Source organism: Drosophila yakuba, chromosome 2R (assembly GCF_016746365.2).
Source record: "Drosophila yakuba strain Tai18E2 chromosome 2R, Prin_Dyak_Tai18E2_2.1, whole genome shotgun sequence".
Lineage (NCBI taxonomy): Eukaryota > Metazoa > Arthropoda > Insecta > Diptera > Drosophilidae > Drosophila > Drosophila yakuba.
The window spans coordinates 14,733,615-14,750,839 of NC_052528.2; the positions used below are offsets into that span (position 1 = coordinate 14,733,615).

Sequence of the window (17,225 nt, forward strand, 5' to 3'; positions counted from 1 at the left end):
GCTGTTCGACTGCCGTGGGCATAAATGCCTAAATGCCAATGCAGAGGCACCGGCAGCGCAGTCGACGTCGATGGCCACCACAAGAAAAGCCGGTGGGAGATTTATTGTACCCCCTACTCGTGAAATATCAAGGGTATATGGGGCGCGTGTGCTAGCCGGCAAATTTATAATTGAAAATATAACAAATGTAGAGTGAATGTAAATTCACGAGCCAAATATTATTTCAAAACTGTTAATAAATTCAATTAATATACAAATAACAACATATAAGGCATAACTTAAAATACAAAATAGGTAAGAGGTATTTTATAGTCGATATACAGGTGCAGTGTAAATACTATATCATTTTTTCTGGTTTCATACACGAATGCGAATGTGTGTGTGAGCAGGAAGGCGCCAAAGAAAAAGTATTTTGCATTCCGCTTACTTATATTTCATTTCTATTTATGCTTCTTCTTTGCTCGCCGGCTATAAACGTAAGAGAGAGAGGCGCAGAGAGAGCGCGATAAAAAGGTGCGAAAGGAAAGTCATCAAAAGAGAACATTGAGTAGTAGTAGTAAAAGTGCCAAAGAGTGGCGACAATTTGCGAAAGCATTTTAAGAGAACGTACGCCGAACAAAATAATTTAAAAAATCTATTATTACATGAATTAAAATCGAGTTTTTATGGATTTTATTGCCATTTGCTAATTACATTACATTAAAACGACAACCGGCATTGAGCCGGTGAAACCATTGCATACTTGTTGCCTGTGATGGAAAAGCTTTCTCTTCAATTCATTTTGAAAAAGACTTGCATACTTTCAGGCTGATATACTTTAAAATGATCTAGTGTTATTTTAAAATGTCTATTATTAACTTGTTTTAAATAATATCTATCAATGTTTTTCTCTGTTTAATTCCTTATTAACAAAACATTTTATATCGTAGTGAAGATCAAAATAACAAACTCAATTCATTTATGTATTGTTTAAGTCAATGTTTTATTGTCATTCGTTATAAAAAATCTACTCCTTAGCAGACTTACTAGATCTATGTTACGTATAAAACCAAATAAATAAGCGATGGCATTTGAGCAAGGCAATTTTCCTTTGATGGCGTTGTTTTTAGTTTTTGGTGATTTTTTGTGATTTTTGGTAAAGAATTTAAGGCAGTTTGCTAGGTAGACGGTTGTCCTAAGGCTAAACTAAGGCGTAAATGGTAGGTAATAAATAACTGGCCCCTAAGACTAACTACGCAACTAATTAACTAACTAAAGTGCTATTTTCGGGCAGTATCACAGTGCAGAGGCTCGTCCTCCGGCTGACGGTTATTGATGGCGTTTCTGGGCGAGATCACAAACGGCTTTCGCTTCTGGGCATTCCTCTTTCGTCGCTGGGCTCGTTTTCTCCTACAGTGTATCACGCAGAAGATGACAACTGTGGGTGGTAGAACATGAATTTACTTATATCGAATAGAACACAATTTTAGTGTAGTTAACTCACTTAAAAGCACAAAACAAACTCCGCCAAAACAGCCAGCTCCAAAGAGCCAAAAGCTGCGCGTTTCGGCAAACTGCAGTGTAGTCTGGCAACTGGCGAATGTTGGCGAATGGATCGTCCGATTGTAGGGCAGTGGACATACGCGGTTGTCGAGCGCCTCTGAAAATGGAATTGCAAGTTGGTCATGTGCCAAAAATAAGCAGCTGCTCCGACTGCATCGCCTCCATCGCCATCACTTACCCAAGCAAACTGGCACGAACTTCGGACTGGCGCCGAGCATCATGAGATGGTTGGTGACCTGCTGGCAGCCACACTGGCTCAGCTGCGACTTGGTCAGATCGATGACCTGCAGGTGGCACATATTAGCCAGGCTGTCGATCCTGAAGTTCTCCAGCGGATTCATCGAGGCATTTAGTTGCCATAGCTCTGAAGAGGATTGCTCAATTTTAGATAGATTTATATCTTTAGAGACGTTTACTTACTGGGAAGTATTCCCAAGTCGGGTAACTCCTGCAGCTCGCAACCTGCCACGTTCAGGTACTCCAGTGGTGCCCGGATGGGCTTCTCCAGTGCTTGGAGATTAAGAGATGTCAGCTCGTTGCTGTCGATGTAGAGGTTTCTCAGTCGCGGCAGCTGAAACAACTCCAGCGGTATTGTAGTCAATCCATTATTCGAAAGATCAATTTCCTGGGAATTTCGATTAAGAAATTAATTAAAGACACACTCGCTGATTAATTGGATGTAGTTGTTACCTGGAGCGAGGTAAGTGACTCGAAGGTTCCCACCTCCACCGATAAGATCATGTTATCATAGAGCATCAGAAACTTAATGTCCGTGTATCTCTGAAACGAGCTAGTTTTCAGTCTCCTGATGCGATTGTGCGATAGATCCAGAACCTGCAAAAGTAGCCATTAAATTGTCAGATCATTTAATTTCAGTAGAGAGTTATCAATGGGAAGGGTATGGTTCCCATACACAACGTGTATGTATATGTATGCATGTAATGGATAAATTTATGTTTGTGGGCAACTTCTTTATTCTTTAATTAAGCTCAATTGAGGCTAACTGTGACGAGGGGTCCCAGTAATGATCACGTCTGATCGCCTGACCCCGCAATCATTACTCACCTCCACCGAGGTCTTGAGGTTCTGGGGCACCTCCTTCAGGTCCAAGTCGTAGCATCGAATGCGCAGCAACTTGTCGATGTGGCCGTAGCTGCACTTGCGCACTTCCGGCTGAAGGATGAAGCCGGCGGAACGCAACAACTGGAGGCACACGATAAACGTGAGCAGCTGCCAATGCAGGTCCATGCTCTGCGAAAATAAATGGAAAGAAATATAGATAAATATGTTGAACTAAACTGTGGGACTTCATTTTGGCGCCAACTTGTTTATTTTCTTGATTAAAGCTAGAACAATAAATTGAAGCAAACAATCGCCCATGGGCGCGTCAAAGCGTTTATTTTCGAATTAACAATTTACAAGATCATTGCCGATCACTGGGGGTCTGGGTCTGGGTTGGTATTTTGGGGGTGAATGCGGATCCGCATCCGAAGCTGAAAGCATTCAATCAAGCGAATCTCCCGCACCTGGCAGATGAAATTAACCCATGGCAGCTACAGATACATACACTGCTGCAGAATCAAACAAAGCTCGAATTTGAAGCCTAGGTCAGCTGTTGGCCTGCGTATGAGCGATGTTCATATTACGTATACGTAACACACAATCAGTGTCATTCCCGCTGCATTCATGCACATCAACAAAAGATGATTCCGCATTGCGGCGGCGGAAACAGTTGCGGCCCTATAATAATAATAAAAGCAACTAGCCCGAAAATACCTGACTCACTCACTGTTTAATAGATATAGATACATTTTGGGAGCGTCTTGCCTGCTTCCTTGTACAATATCTTATCGTTATGTGTGTATATCTTTTGATTCTAGATCAAACAGTAAAAGGGGTAGCTATAAATCATACAAATATTCCATTAAAATGCTTTTATACCTCTTTGCAATGTGTCAGATTCACAAAAGCATTTTCCGAAATTTGCCAAAAAAAATATATGGGGGGAAAATGAAAACCAATAATCAATTATGGGCCAGAAATAGGAATGCTTCAACGTGATTTATACCTCAGGATAAGTACATATATCTTGACATGATCTGGGCATGTAAGCCCACTCGGAATGCACATTTGGGAAATGGAAATGGCCAGAGTCCATTGTTAATGTGTGTGTCACGCCCCATTGAAGGGCAATCAGAAAATTGCACGTTTCCCAACTTTGTATCAGCTGGCTTTGCGTGATATTCGCATTGTGAAAAATGTGAAAATGAAAACCGAACCTCATGAGTAATGTCTTGAGTATTGTAATTTTGCATTTGTGACATTCGGACTAATTGCTGTCGCAGCTGAAGTTTTCATCATTTCGCCAACCATGCTGAAGTTCTCGAGAAATCAATTGTGGGTCAGCAAAAATGGGTAGTTCTATTTACACGAAACTCAAAAGCTTGCCAATGAATGATGAACGACAGCGTAGATATCCATCCATATTGGCAAATCACTTTGAGCCCGTCCAAGTGGCGGAATTAAGACGTATGGAGTCCCCAGTTGGCCGATAAGATCTGGGCCGTTTACAAAGGCAACAAAAGAGTGCTAATCAATTATAAAGTTAGTAACCATTCGTTGCTCATACTAGCAGCGATGTCTTGGTAATATACAAATGATTCATGGTCCCCATTTAGCCATTATGATTCGGCCATTTATTAATTTTTGTTATTTTCCAGCTAGCTGAAGTGTCTTGGCCTTTGACCAACAAATGTTGCGCTCCACTTGAGAGGCATGTGCTCACAAAAATGAAAACATAGAGGATGGAACACAGTTCTGCCAATAAGTGTGCTCCGCCAGAGAAAACCTGGCGCACACTTTTGCCACCCAGTGTGTGCGCCTACCTCTGTCATTAGAGCCGCCTGTCGAATCAGCGAAAAAACGAAGCAGAAAATATCAAACGAAATATTGAAGCTATTTCCACACTTTTTTTCGGACTGACAGCAACCGCAACAATGGCTATAAATATATTTCATATATTTAAATTAAAATTAACCAAAAAAGCCCAAAACGGCAGCCAGAGAGAGATGCCAGCATAAACAGTGGCGACCAAATGCAAACTTTTGGATGTGAAGAGATTGCATCCCATACCCGGCCGACTTTATTATACAATTTTCTTTAGAGGGCTGAGAATTCAAGGAAACTGGCCATAAAAAGGGCTAATGCCAGGCACCAAATGGCATATCCACTCAAATTAAATGGAGAATCCGTATTAGCCTTAGACATTGTTCATTTTGGAGGTGGATTGGTTGGGGTCAGAATTTATGTTTTCCACTTTCGCCGCATTTGTTCTGCTTCAATATTTATTTATATATTAGGCCCAATCAGGCGGCAGACCAGACAAACAATGGGAAACGCGAATGGGGTGGCAGAAATGGGTTACGGATCGGAATGGTCCAAGACGCTAGCGATCCATTCAGCTATCCGGATCCGACTGTCGACCAACGGATTGCAGCCTGCTTAATATGATAAATATGACGAGGAGGGATTATTTATCTGTTCACCAGGCCAAGCGATTATTGGGCTAACAAAACGCAACATGAAATCGAAAATCCCCCTAAAAATTGGGTGGCATACCAAAAAAACAGGGGAAAAAAAACTCGAAATTAGTATCAAATATTTTAATAACATTCTAAACATTTGTGAATGGATTTATGTGCTCTTGTGATAGTTCCTGTCACACATTGTGGGCGTCGCAGAAGTAGGCATATATTATCGGGTATGCCCCGCCCGATCAGCATATATATCTTTCAGCTCCACCCCCTCCCTTGCCGACCCCCAACAGGTGTGTGCGCTGGAAGGCCCCGAGATTTATTCACAATTCTCGCGGGTACGATAAAGATTTATTTGTTTGGACTCCTCTCTGATGCAGTGATGAAACATCGCTTGAGACAAGCTTCCGATCTTGGCTACCTTCTCGTCCGCGCCAGAAATGCCATTGGGTAAGTATCACATTTTCCTGAAAACCGAAGCTTATCAGAGTACGTCAAGTGCTCTTATCAAGTAAGTGCCCCATTCTGCTGATAGCTTCTTTCAAAATTATAACTTGCGATGCGAAGAACGAAAAAGAATTAATTGAAATGGCCCCGGTAAAGATTGTTGGTATAGCATAAAAAAGCGTTGTTCATTTATTTCAATTAAACACAATCAAGAAAACATTTCCCCAGGGACTGAAAAGAGCGAGAAACAAAAGAATTCGCTACTCTACTTTATCGGAATGCCAGTCAAAAATATCATATTTTGTTTATTTGTAAGTAAACTTTAAATGGATACGAGTCCAAGTTGCAATGAAAGTATTATTTATAAGTACGACATTTCGTATAGCTTTACTTTGTTTAGAACGTCTCTTTTCCTGCGACTTTAGTTACTTTTCCAGAACACTGGCTGTAGAGATTAGTCTCTGCCTTGATAAGCAGGTGTTCCCTACGTGCTCTACCAGAGTTAATTACTAAATAAACAGCCATGCTTTTCCTTCCCCAAAGCGTTTCTTTTCGTATACACACAGCAAGTATATAGTACAATTTTTATTTTATCTGCAAGATATGTATGGCACACACACAGAAAGCCTCCAATTGCCGTAGTGCTGCCTCCCCTAATTGAAATCAATTTAACTTGGATTCTATCGCATTATGCTCTTTCGTGGAGACTCTTTTCAATGCGGACACCATGGCATATAGAACTCGACGAAATCCAGAGACTGGGACACATTTCAATGCTAAGTTTGCTGATTAGAAAATTCAATATAGCTTACACAGCTGTTGTGCAATCTAGTCGTAGTACTATGTGGTTGCACCATTCACGATAACCCGCCAGACCCCGCAGTACTATCAAAAAGGCAAAAAATCCAAAATCTCAAAAAAAAAATAAAAGGTTTCTGTTCCAAAACAGATTTTTCCGTCCGCTTACCGCTGGGGAAATTCAAGTGTTCAGGTATAATCCCATTTAAAGTCGGCAGAGATAATCCTTGTAAACTGGTAGGATTCTTGTTAGTTCACCACACACACAGCACTGTATACAGTTAGAAGATTCTTGGATTATATATTTTTTTTAAACACTTTTATATTTATTTATTAATTATCGCATTAAAAGAGTTACGATTACGCCGTAGAATGATATAGCGATCGTTACGTGCGCGCTCACGTTGGCCGGAACCGTTCAATTCAACCGCAGACACAGAATTGAAACGATCGGTTCAGTTTTGGGCCTTTCGGACTCCGACGATCCGACGATGCGACCGCCCGAGCACTCACACCGAAAAACGCTGATAAAGCGTTGACACCGCTGCACTGGGAAAATTCGAAAGGAAAATTCGGAGTGAAGAGAGAGAGAGAGTGTAGCGCTCTCTGCGACAAGGCCCCAATGATAACAGCAATGGAAACTGATACACTGTGTGGAAACATGAAATTGAATTGTTTTCGGGATTTTGACAGCTCGCATGTGGACATTTCTGATTTAGCCGGCCACTCATTCAATTAGCAAGCGATTGATAAACGAAATCGATCCAGCGGAATCTAATGAAGCATCCACGCCAGCTGAAAATACAGTTGTAAACGCGTATGAATGATATCGCGACCAACTAAGTGATGAATGATACGACGATACTCGGAAATGAGAGCTTGATCCGCATCGTAAATGTGGGCAGACATCTTAATACCCTTCTTATCAGAAGCAGGTCCCACTTTCAGACACCCAGAGATCTCCTCATGTACGGACATGAGCCCTGTCCGTTCGGCACCTTTCCACGTCGGGTTGAAGTCTTAAAGCAACCATAATCCAATAAATCCCCGAGTGACGACCGCTAATTGCTACCTGGCACCAGGTCTACAACTGCAGGTATAAAGACCAGGTAATAATATATATGTACGATCTATATGGCATTACTTTTCATCGTATTTATTGGTTTGTTTAAATATTTTTTTCACAACATGAAAAAGAAATAGTAGAAAAATATGACATTGTGATTAAAGGTTTTAATACATAAACCCATATTCCATTAGTTTCCTTACGTTTCTTTAGTCTTCGATTTGCAATGTTTTTTTGTTTGTTTAGGTAATGAAAAGTAAAAAATGAAAAGTACGAAAAATATATGTGATTCTTCAGTTGGTTAATCGAGAAAAGAAAGTACAAATACAGTTATAAAGGGAAAATAAATAATTCTTCTGGAGGAGGTTCAAGCTTCACTCCACTTCTCTTCAATTCGCCAACGTTCGTTGATGATGTAAAATTGTTTTACACAAGGTTGAGCAATTAAATAAATCGTCATCCGCCTTAATAGCTACTAACATATATTGGTTAGTGCCAATTTTATCTAGATTACATTTTTTTTATGTGTTTTTCAATATTTTTCGTTTGTTTTTATAGATTTTTTTTCAATGATTTTTCGTTTTTTTTGTTCGATTTTTTTTCGTTTTGTTGTGTTTTTGGTGATAATGTTTTGCATTCCGTATTGATTCTTTAATTAATATTAAAAATTGCTTTCATTTTGGTTTTCCATGAAAAATCAATGAAGCATCTTGGCTAATCGTGAGGTGTCCTCTTCCCTTTGAATAAGTTTAACTCGTTCAACTAAATAGATAATACAACGCATGTTTTAGCCAACCTAATCACAATCTCCTGCATAGAGCACATATGAATCCGATCTGACAGTATAACGAGCTAATCACTGATTTTCCTGAAGCTTCTCGCTGATGTTCTTGCTCTGGTAGAAGAGTCGCACGACGTGGGTGCCAGCTCCCTTGGTGGCCAAAATCTCTACCTGGAATGTTTCAGAGAAGCGTGTGTCAATGAACGTCTGGAGCAGGGCTGCGTCGCACTTGGATATGGTAGACGCCTCCAGCTCGCAATGCTTGCTGTATCGCTGCGGCTTGGCCAACTCCTCGGGCAGCTGGCGGAACTGCTGGGACACGGCATTGTTGCCAAAGTCAATAAAATGCACCTCGCACTTTCCCTCGTCCAAAACTTTGACAATCTGGGCGCGATAGAAGACCTCGTCCTCCGGGAACTGAGCCACACACAATGCTCCCTCTTTGAGGTCGCCAAAAGCGGGTAACTCCTGTTCTGCATCGAGGAGCTTATCAGTCATTTGCTCTAATGCTGGCACATCGCTTTCCATCTGCACGTAGAAGGACATAGGGTCATCGTACTGCACCACAACGCAGTTGTGCAGCTCCACTTCGAGTGGTTTCTGTACCCCGGTCACCGTACTGGCCAGCTCCTGGACGAAATCCTTATAGTTAATACGAAGTTGAGCAACAAAAGGTTTTGTCTCATCCTCGTTTGGCTGAGTAGTTATCTCGTATAGTTCTCCAAAGTGTTGCTCTAGCAAAGCGGCAAAGGCTTCTTCCAGTTTTTCATCAGACACATCTTTTGGAATCTCACTGAGCTGGCAGTGTAGGGCCAATGATGGAATCGGCTCTATCTCTTGAGGCAGCTTCCAGACCTCTGGAACGATCAGGGTGTTTCCGTAATCTAGCAAAAAGACTTCAAAGCCCTGGTTAGCCTCCAATACAGACTTGATACTACAGCGATAGTAACAGGAATCCTCCTGAGAGTAGCAAACACCATTTGAATTTGTGGAAGCATCGATCAAGATCTTCAGTTGCTCCTTCTTTAAAGACTGCAGTGTCTTTACAATCAAGTCCAAGTCCGCTGAATTGTGTTTCATTTGCACATAGAAACTCTTTGGTGAGCTGCCATATGAGATAACGCATTCAGAGTTTTCGTTTCGTTTTTGGATGAGCTTAAGCTCAGCTTCAATCAACTTTTGAAGGTGTTCATAGATCTTCAGGTTCCTCTTATCTTTAGTCGTCAATCTGACCACAGGAGGAGTGGCAGACTTGTTTACAAATTCCACTGCCACAACACCGTTGCAGCTGTCCAGCAGTGCGTCAAGTGTTGTTAGGGTAAGGGCCTTATTTTTCTCAAATACGGCGCAGGGTTCCATACTGCAGACATCGGCCACAGGTTTAATGAGTGTAAACTCTTGAGGTAACTCGTAAAGCTTATCCACCACTGTTGTATTACCATAATCGATCAAAACTACCTTGTATTGGTCATCTTCGAGCACTTCCAGAATACGTGAGCGATAGAACTCCATGTCGTCGGCGAATTGAACTACACACATATCATCTACTGAAGCCTTTTCCGTCTTAAGCTGCAGCTTGCTTCCGTTAAGCTTCTCGCATATAATGTCCATTAACGAATCCTTCTCGCTAAACTGTAGATACAATCGGGATGTATTCTCCACGTGTGTAATGATGGCTTTAGTAGTAACAGTTAGAGACTCCTTGCTGGCTTCTTTTGGTTCCTTTCGATGGCACAAAGGCAACAATCTCTCGATGATGTTTTCTCCATCCAACAGGAGATCAATGGTGACATGATCGTGTCCTGGCTTCAGAAGCTTTGTGGTAAACACCAGCTCACCCTCGCCTGTCAGCTCGGCGAATTTAGCCTCTGCTTCTGGTGTCCAAGAGATGTAGGCCTCGGGCAACTGCAGCGAACATTTCTTGGATAAGCTGGGCAGACTAGCAATCTCCTCGGACAGCATTAGACACTTCGATGTGGTGGAGGTGTTACCGTAATCGATAAACAGAACTTCGTATCGGGAATCGGGCAATTCCTTTCGCAACTGGGCTCGGTACCACAGCTCATCGTCTTCAAATAGAGCAGCCACAATCAAACCCTTTTCAAATCGTTCGAGTGGCTTTAGTTTGTCCTCCTCACGCAAATACATCTCAATTAGTTCTAGTGCTTTTGAATCACGTTCAAGCTGAATAAAGAAGTCACAAATTCCATTCACGTGCGAAATATAACAGCTGCATCCACTGGCCAGATACTCTAGTGGTCTAGCAAAGCCATCAGTAATTAATTTCTTAGCCACATCCTCGCCTTCAATATACATGTTAACATAACTGGTCGTGTAGTGATCTCCTTGGGTAAGGTACTCAAGTCGGGGGATCTTCGAATACGATTCGTTAAAGATGCCATTCGCTGCATCTACCCAATCAGCTGTACCCTTGGGGCATATCGGCAGTGCGCATGGCAAGCAGAAGGGTTCGATGTGCGACCACATGCTTTCTTTGATGTCAGTTGCATCCGATACGCAATCTGTGTTGCCATAGTCTATGAAAAGTAGTACCATAAGCTCGGCATCGATGATTTTAGCGCGATACCAGCACTTGTCTACCGAATACATCGAAACGCAGTCCGCACCGTTTACCACGTTCATCAACTGGGGCAAAGAGGGAGACACAATCTGAAGGTTCTCATGCAGCTGATTTAGTTTCGAAAGTTGATCGATCGGGTGGACAAAGAATTGTGCAGGATTGTCGCAATGACTCAGCACAACGCAGTCCAAGTCTTTGTAAGGATCCTCCTTTGCAGGAGCCGGCTTTGACTCGGGAGCAGCTTCTTCAACAGTTGGGTTAATTTCTGGTACATCAACAGCCTCTGGAACGGGAATGGCTGGTTTTGGAGCCGGCTCCGCAGGAACTGGTGAAGGAGCTTTCAATGGAACAGGTGATGGAGCAGAAGTCGGAGCAGGCTCTGCTGGCTTACTCTTTTTGGGCTCGCGGTCCTTGTCATTATTTTGTTTCTTCTTTGGCGAGGCATTTGCCGAACTCGACTTGCTGCCAGTTTCCTTGCGACCCTTATCCTCCTCTTCGTCCAAGGTTAAGTCTACTGTCTCAATGTACTCGTAGGTGCGAGACTTTCCTTTCTCCATTTGCTTGCGCATGTAGTCCAAATCTATGCCAGGTACAAGCTTCTCAGACTTAAGCAGGTCTATCACACTCTGGTTGTTTTCCATAACGACATCGGCAATTAGGTGACTACGGCGCACCTCAATCGATTTAATGGTGACAACCTTCTCCTCAAGAATCTCAGCTATACGCGTCTTTAGCTTTGCTTCGTTGCTGGGGCGTCCAATCGGCAAATTTATCTCTACTGCAAAGCCGCTTGCGTACTCATAGAACTGTGCATCCAATGCCTTGATATCGTCACGCTTTATTTCCTCCGTGTTGCCGTAATCGATGTAAAATACTTCGGAGATTGCTGCATTTGAATCCCTTCCTGTGATTCTGGCTCTGTACCAATTGCCATCGGAACTTCGTACAGCACAGATCTGTCCCACTTCGAATTTTTTTAAAGGATCTCCTAAAAAAAACCGATTAATTTGACGGTCTAAATATAAACTAAAGTATTTACCCTTGGCCTGATAGTGTTTATACATATTATCCAATAGGGTCTGCATAGCTGGAACTATTGCCTGCGGTTGGACATACACGCGGTAAGGTTTAGCAGTGTACACAACAAGTGCTTGGAATGAGCTCAGCACTACGGGATAAGGACAGACGAATGTCTTGCGATCCTCTTTGAACAACGGCATTACAGGTCTCAGATGAACGCTTTGAAATAAACAAAGATTATTAGATTTGGTTTACAAAAGTCGAGTTCGACTACCCACACAAATTATTGTGCAGCTAAACTTACATATTGTTTTCGCAGACATTCTTGACATTAAGGGCAAACGATTTACCCTCATAAAATTCCTTAAACCGCCTGGCCAAATCTGGATTAGACTTAACAAACTTTGCATCGTCATAGGTGCACAGAAAGTTCACATTGCAGTAATCAAACTGGACCTTGAAGCTCGTCATGTCTCGAATAGAACTGAATTTTCCTCTAATCTGCTGACCAGCTAGAAGGTTTACGCGAATCTCTGTTGATAAATAGGAATAAATTGTGTTATTATTATCACTGGGTACAGAACAGTACAACAGGTAAAGGAAGAAAGTGCTTCTCTTACCAGGTGCCACTTCAGTGAGGAACTCCGCCTTGACCAGCATGTCTCGTAGCGAGGCTCCGTTCACAAACATGTTAACTGTATAGGAGTAAGTGCTGCTGTTATTTGAGCCGTGGGTGCTCTTCTCTTTGGACACAAACTCGCAATCGACTTTAGCATTGACTGGAACGAACTTTTCCATTCGATCTACAATGTACAAAGGATCATAGTTGGTAACCACGCTGTGAAAGCTGCAGCGATGTGCCATGCACGGCGGCTCTGCAAATCGCTGCTCCAACTGCCAAACATCCTCTGAGGTGACTGTTATTAAGCTGCCAGTGTCCACGCAAAACACGCGATACTTGCGCATCATGTGATTGCATGCGGTTACTGTTGCCCGCAGAATGGCGTTGTCCTTTCGCTGGCGCACTACTACAGTGGATCCAACCTTTAATTGAAGTGGCTGGTGTTGCTTCTGGCGGTAGAACTGTCGCATATCACGCAGCACATTATCATACTTTGCGGAGACAGACTTGGGCACGACGTAAAACTGGAATGGCGAGATCCACCAAGACAGACTGGCTGGCTCCTTACTAGGTGTTTTCATCTCCTGCAGCGCATACGGTTTTTCCAAAGAGATGTACTTCTCCGGCTTGCTGACTGCCACCGGCTCGGAAGAAGAGGAGGCAATATCACTCTCGACTCCGCTGGAACGCTTTGAGCTGATAGTTCCGTCCAACGTGGATTTTTGACGCTGTGGTTTTTGAGCATAGCCCTGTGGCGCATTTTGGGAGCGTTGGTTCCCCTGCTGGCTATCTTGAGTCCTGCGTGGTGGTGACTCGTTGTTGTTAAAGCGCCTTAAATAGTAGTGATAAGTGTAAGAATATTAATATTAAGTACATTGCGGACATAATGAAAATACTTACGCATTTTTTTTCGCTTCCTGCTTTCCATTATGCCGTGGTGATTGAATCGGTGTGCGACCGTTCTGTTGTCGGTTACCCTTGCGCGGCGAACTCATGCCACTGTTGTAACTGCCGATACTCTGCGTTTCAAAGCTGGAGTCCAAATGGCGATCCGGTCGCTGATTTTGTTGCTGCTGCTGACGCTTACTGTCCTTTGAGCCAGCTGAGGTGGAGCTACGTTTGTCCCAGTCTGCGGAGCTCTTGACTCCGCCTACCGCCCTTACTGGTTGCGGAATTTCGATCGCTAGTTGCTGCTGCTTAGCCTCGTCCTTTTTCTGTGGCTGCTGTTTTTCCTGAACTTGCAAACGATTATCGCTCTCGACAATACTTGTGGAATTCAAAATTAGGCTCTTATCTAACTCAGAAGAAATCACAGACTCAGCGCGAGTGGTGTTTGCATTAAACTGACCCTTTTCCAGGGACAGGTACTGTTCAAAAGGCATAGAAAGCTTATAGAGTTTCTTCATAACATTAAGGTTTTTGGCCAGCAGGTTCACTACGTTCAGCCCATCGGGTTCTATGCGAAAGATACGCACACTGAATGTGCGCCTACGGATATTGGATTCCTCAGCTAACATTTCGAACTGGTCGGTAATCTTGTCCTCGCTAAGTTCGCTGTTCTCGAAGCCTTTTAGGCAGCACTTAATTGCCTGGCGCGGCATTTCCAGATGCTTCTCAGCAATATGGCCGATCAGGTGCCGCTTCACATTCTGTTCATAACCAAAATCTACGTGCCGCACAATCACAGAGTCATCAACACGCAGAATCTCCGCGCGGTACCATTCCTGATCGCATTTGACAATGCATGGTGCGCCCAAGATCAACTGATCGGGAACTTTCTGGTTTGCATTGTAGTAGGAAAACATCTCGTCCATGAGCTGCTCGAACTTTCCTATGTTTGACACTTTCTGCACATAGAAGTTGCTGGGCGAATCAATAAAACGGATCTCCACGGCGTCGTCGTTTTCAAGTTGCTCCGCCTTTTTGTAGGACTGACGTGAATTCTTTAGCTGTCTAAGAAGCTCTAGCATATTGGTGCCCTGCAATAAAATGATAAAAAAAAGATTCCAAAATTATCTTTACACTTACATTCTGGTTAAGATGGCAGGTTTGCATGGAGCCAACACTCTCCGGCGCCTGTACAGTCAGTTCAAAGTTCCTATAAATGGCCGACTTTTTAAAAATTCGCTTCATGCTTTCGTCAATGGGCTCAATTTCCTTGGTTCCGGCCAAAGCAAATCGGAAAGCAAACGGCTTGATTTCCAACAGTTCTGGGGGTATTTGAAACAGATCACTTGTTGACAACATCTCAGAGTTTCCGTAGTCCACGTAGACAACGCGGTAACGTTGAGCGTGGACAGCGCTCACCATAGCGCGATACAAATGACCATCTTCTGAGAAGCGGGCTACGCAGGCAGTTCCAAGTTCAGGAGCCTGAGCGAGCGCCTTGAGCTTTGTCCGTTCAATCTGACCCATCATGGCGCTCAGATTATCACCGCTGCTTTTCAGGTGTACCCAAAATAGGTACGGACCGTTTTCCACATAGCTTATATCCACGTCGTAGGTGAGGCCCACCGTTAAGCTTGTGGTTCTGAAGGCAGGAATGGTGCTTTGTTTCGCCCGTTGCGCAATCGATGGCGTCGGAGGCGGGGTGAACCGTGCAGGAACATAGCTCAGGGGCACGTAGCTAGCCTGTTGATTATAGTGCTGAATGGGCACATGTGGACCGGCCGGCGGCGGCATGGCTGTAATCGGTTTGTTCATGCGAACATTATAGTAGGTGTATTGCGATCGGGGAGTCGCCTTGGGCACATATGGTTGAGCAGCCGGCACAGCGGGCTGATAGTTGGCACGATTATAAGGATTTGCCGGTACAAATACCGGTTTCTGAGTATTGTTTAGGCCTTGCATTGGCACCTGTACATTTGTCTGTAAATCGATTTATTAATAAATTAGTTTTATAGAAATTTATACGATTCATACCACATTGACCAGCGGCAGCTGTTTAGGCGTATAGTCTGGGGCATCGACGTTAAGCGGCCTTGGCGGTGTCACTTGGACCGAGCGCTGTGCATCCAAGCGAGCAGCCAAGGATCGTCGCACCGCGAGTTGCTCACGGGCAATCTCCGTGGGCGTCTTTGAGTTATGTATACTATTGTTGTTGTACTCGGTGACCGGAGACTGTGGAGTATCCTTCCACAGCTTCTTGCAGTGGTCCATCATGAGTTGCTTGCCGACCGGAGCTCCGATTTGTTTTTGTTGCACCAAGAACTCGTTAAGCTCAAAGTCCTTCCAGCGCAGACTGGCGAATTTTTGGTCACAAATATGTGTGGGATCAACGTTGATTTGAACGGTCTGGTTGACAATCAGATCTTGAACCACAGCCAGATCGGTCTGATCCCACTCGGAGCAGATGCCCAGCACAATGTACTGGGAGCAGAGCAGGGGAATGTTCTGCAGCAGCTTGGGTTGCTTCGGGAACATAAGCTAAAAAGGATAGATTTCATAAATAAGAAATTGCTTAAAACTTTAAGGAGGTCCATTCACTCACATCATGACTATCCACAGTGCGCTTATAGCCAAAGTCCAGGAACTCGATCTCCGTCCGCATCACCTGACCCTCCAGGTCGGCACTGACCACACGTATCCGCCTGTACTCTATATCACCAGGAGCCGGGCCATTGGTCTTCTTGAAAACACAAAACGTGCCGGGCATGAGGAGAGCCTGCTGGCGCTCCACTGACCAACTGGGCTCAATGGCAAAGCATGTGGGCAAAAGCTGCTCGATTCGCTTGCTGACCAGGAAGGCGGCGTCTCGGTTTACCTGGCCGTAGACCTTCAGATACGGACCCACGTGATCCACATGAGTGATGAACAGGTCCACTTTGGAGGGTCCCGCATTGGGCGGCTGTCCATTCATTGTTAGGTGTTGTTAATCGCTGAAAGCAATACAAATTCTGTTGAAAATGTGTTATCCCAATTGGAAAACGCAGGCACACGATGCCACACACACACAGGTGCAGCCGTAGGGACCGTTAGTTTGGGCCGGCGAAAAGGTGGCAACCCAGACTACTAACTGAACTTGCATACACTCGCTTGGAATGCACTGTGCCTATGTGTTTGGCGTCGCGAATACATGCATTTCTTGTTTTTTTTTTTTTGTTAATAGAGAAATTAAACAATACAAGAAGCCACTCACGTCTTGTCGTCGTCGTTGTCCAGATTAAAAGCGAAACTCTGAAAAAACGCCCTGCCCCTCGCCAGGTGCTCTGTCTCTTTCTCGCTTGCCCCTGTTATTTAATTCTATTTTGCTGCCTGGCTTACGGAATTTAAGTGGACGGCGTGTTTTATGGGGCGAAATAGTGGCACACTTCTTAATGGCTGGGCTCTTGTGGGCTCTTTTCTGGTCACTTTTTGTGGAAGAAAGTCTTGCGAGTGATTAGAAATCGCGATGCACACAGACACGTCTGTGCAGGTGCAGCAATTTTATTTCTATTTGGAGGCTTTCAGTCTTTTAAATTTCTCGGGGGCCTGCTTAGCAAGTGCCACCCGTGTTAACGGTGATTCGTAGAGGTTGTGTCAGATCAAGAAGAGCAATTAATCAGCGCTAAAAGAATTAAATCAAAAAGTATCACTGCCAACCCAACTTTTCCACAAGACAACGAAACGACGACTAGTGGTGGGAGTTTTTGGGATATTTCTTAATTTTTTTTTTTGTTATCGATGCATCAAAACTATTGGCAAGTCTTTGTGTTATCGATTATTGTAAAAATGAACTTAGTATGGGGTATGTGATTGTCAAAAATCTTTTTGGACATTTATCTACTATAAATAACCATATTTAACGGGACATCAATGTGATATATTTTTTCGTGGCTTAACGATGTTAATTTTCT

At 43.6% G+C, this 17,225-nt stretch overlaps 2 protein-coding genes across 2 annotated transcripts; both read right to left on the minus strand.

The window, feature by feature from the left end:
- Nucleotides 1-957: 957 nt before the first annotated feature.
- On the minus strand, nt 958-6,764 carry LOC6530671 (leucine-rich repeat-containing protein 4B). Its single transcript, XM_002091533.4, has 7 exons — nt 6,490-6,764; nt 2,608-2,793; nt 2,233-2,376; nt 1,963-2,167; nt 1,721-1,906; nt 1,484-1,639; nt 958-1,417 (listed from the first exon to the last, which is right to left on the minus strand). The coding sequence occupies exons 2-7, from the start codon at nt 2,788-2,790 to the stop codon at nt 1,260-1,262; spliced, it is 1,032 nt and encodes a 343-aa protein (XP_002091569.1). The 5' UTR covers nt 2,791-2,793; nt 6,490-6,764; the 3' UTR covers nt 958-1,259.
- Nucleotides 6,765-7,460: 696 nt separating this feature from the next.
- LOC6530672 (maternal protein tudor) lies at nt 7,461-17,013 on the minus strand. Its single transcript, XM_002091534.4, has 9 exons — nt 16,529-17,013; nt 15,881-16,268; nt 15,313-15,816; nt 14,419-15,258; nt 13,291-14,369; nt 12,389-13,221; nt 12,073-12,301; nt 11,788-11,987; nt 7,461-11,736 (listed from the first exon to the last, which is right to left on the minus strand). The coding sequence occupies exons 2-9, from the start codon at nt 16,247-16,249 to the stop codon at nt 8,243-8,245; spliced, it is 7,548 nt and encodes a 2,515-aa protein (XP_002091570.1). The 5' UTR covers nt 16,250-16,268; nt 16,529-17,013; the 3' UTR covers nt 7,461-8,242.
- Between the last annotated feature and the right edge of the window lie 212 nt (nt 17,014-17,225).

Bases quoted from the DNA above. Each gene is read 5' to 3' on its own strand.
- LOC6530671 (XM_002091533.4), bottom strand. From the start codon at position 2,790: ATGGACCTGCATTGGCAGCTGCTCACGTTTATCGTGTGCCTCCAGTTG. The intron at 2,168-2,232 runs GTAACAACTACA...CGAAATTCCCAG, and splicing joins AGTCACTTACCTCGCTCCAG to GAAATTGATCTTTCGAATAA. The intron at 1,640-1,720 runs GTAAGTGATGGC...TTCCATTTTCAG, and splicing joins GTTCGTGCCAGTTTGCTTGG to AGGCGCTCGACAACCGCGTA.
- LOC6530672 (XM_002091534.4), bottom strand. From the start codon at position 16,249: ATGAATGGACAGCCGCCCAATGCGGGACCCTCCAAAGTGGACCTGTTC. The intron at 15,259-15,312 runs GTATGAATCGTA...ATCGATTTACAG, and splicing joins AGCTGCCGCTGGTCAATGTG to ACAAATGTACAGGTGCCAAT. The intron at 12,302-12,388 runs GTAAGAGAAGCA...ATTTATCAACAG, and splicing joins CCTCACTGAAGTGGCACCTG to AGATTCGCGTAAACCTTCTA.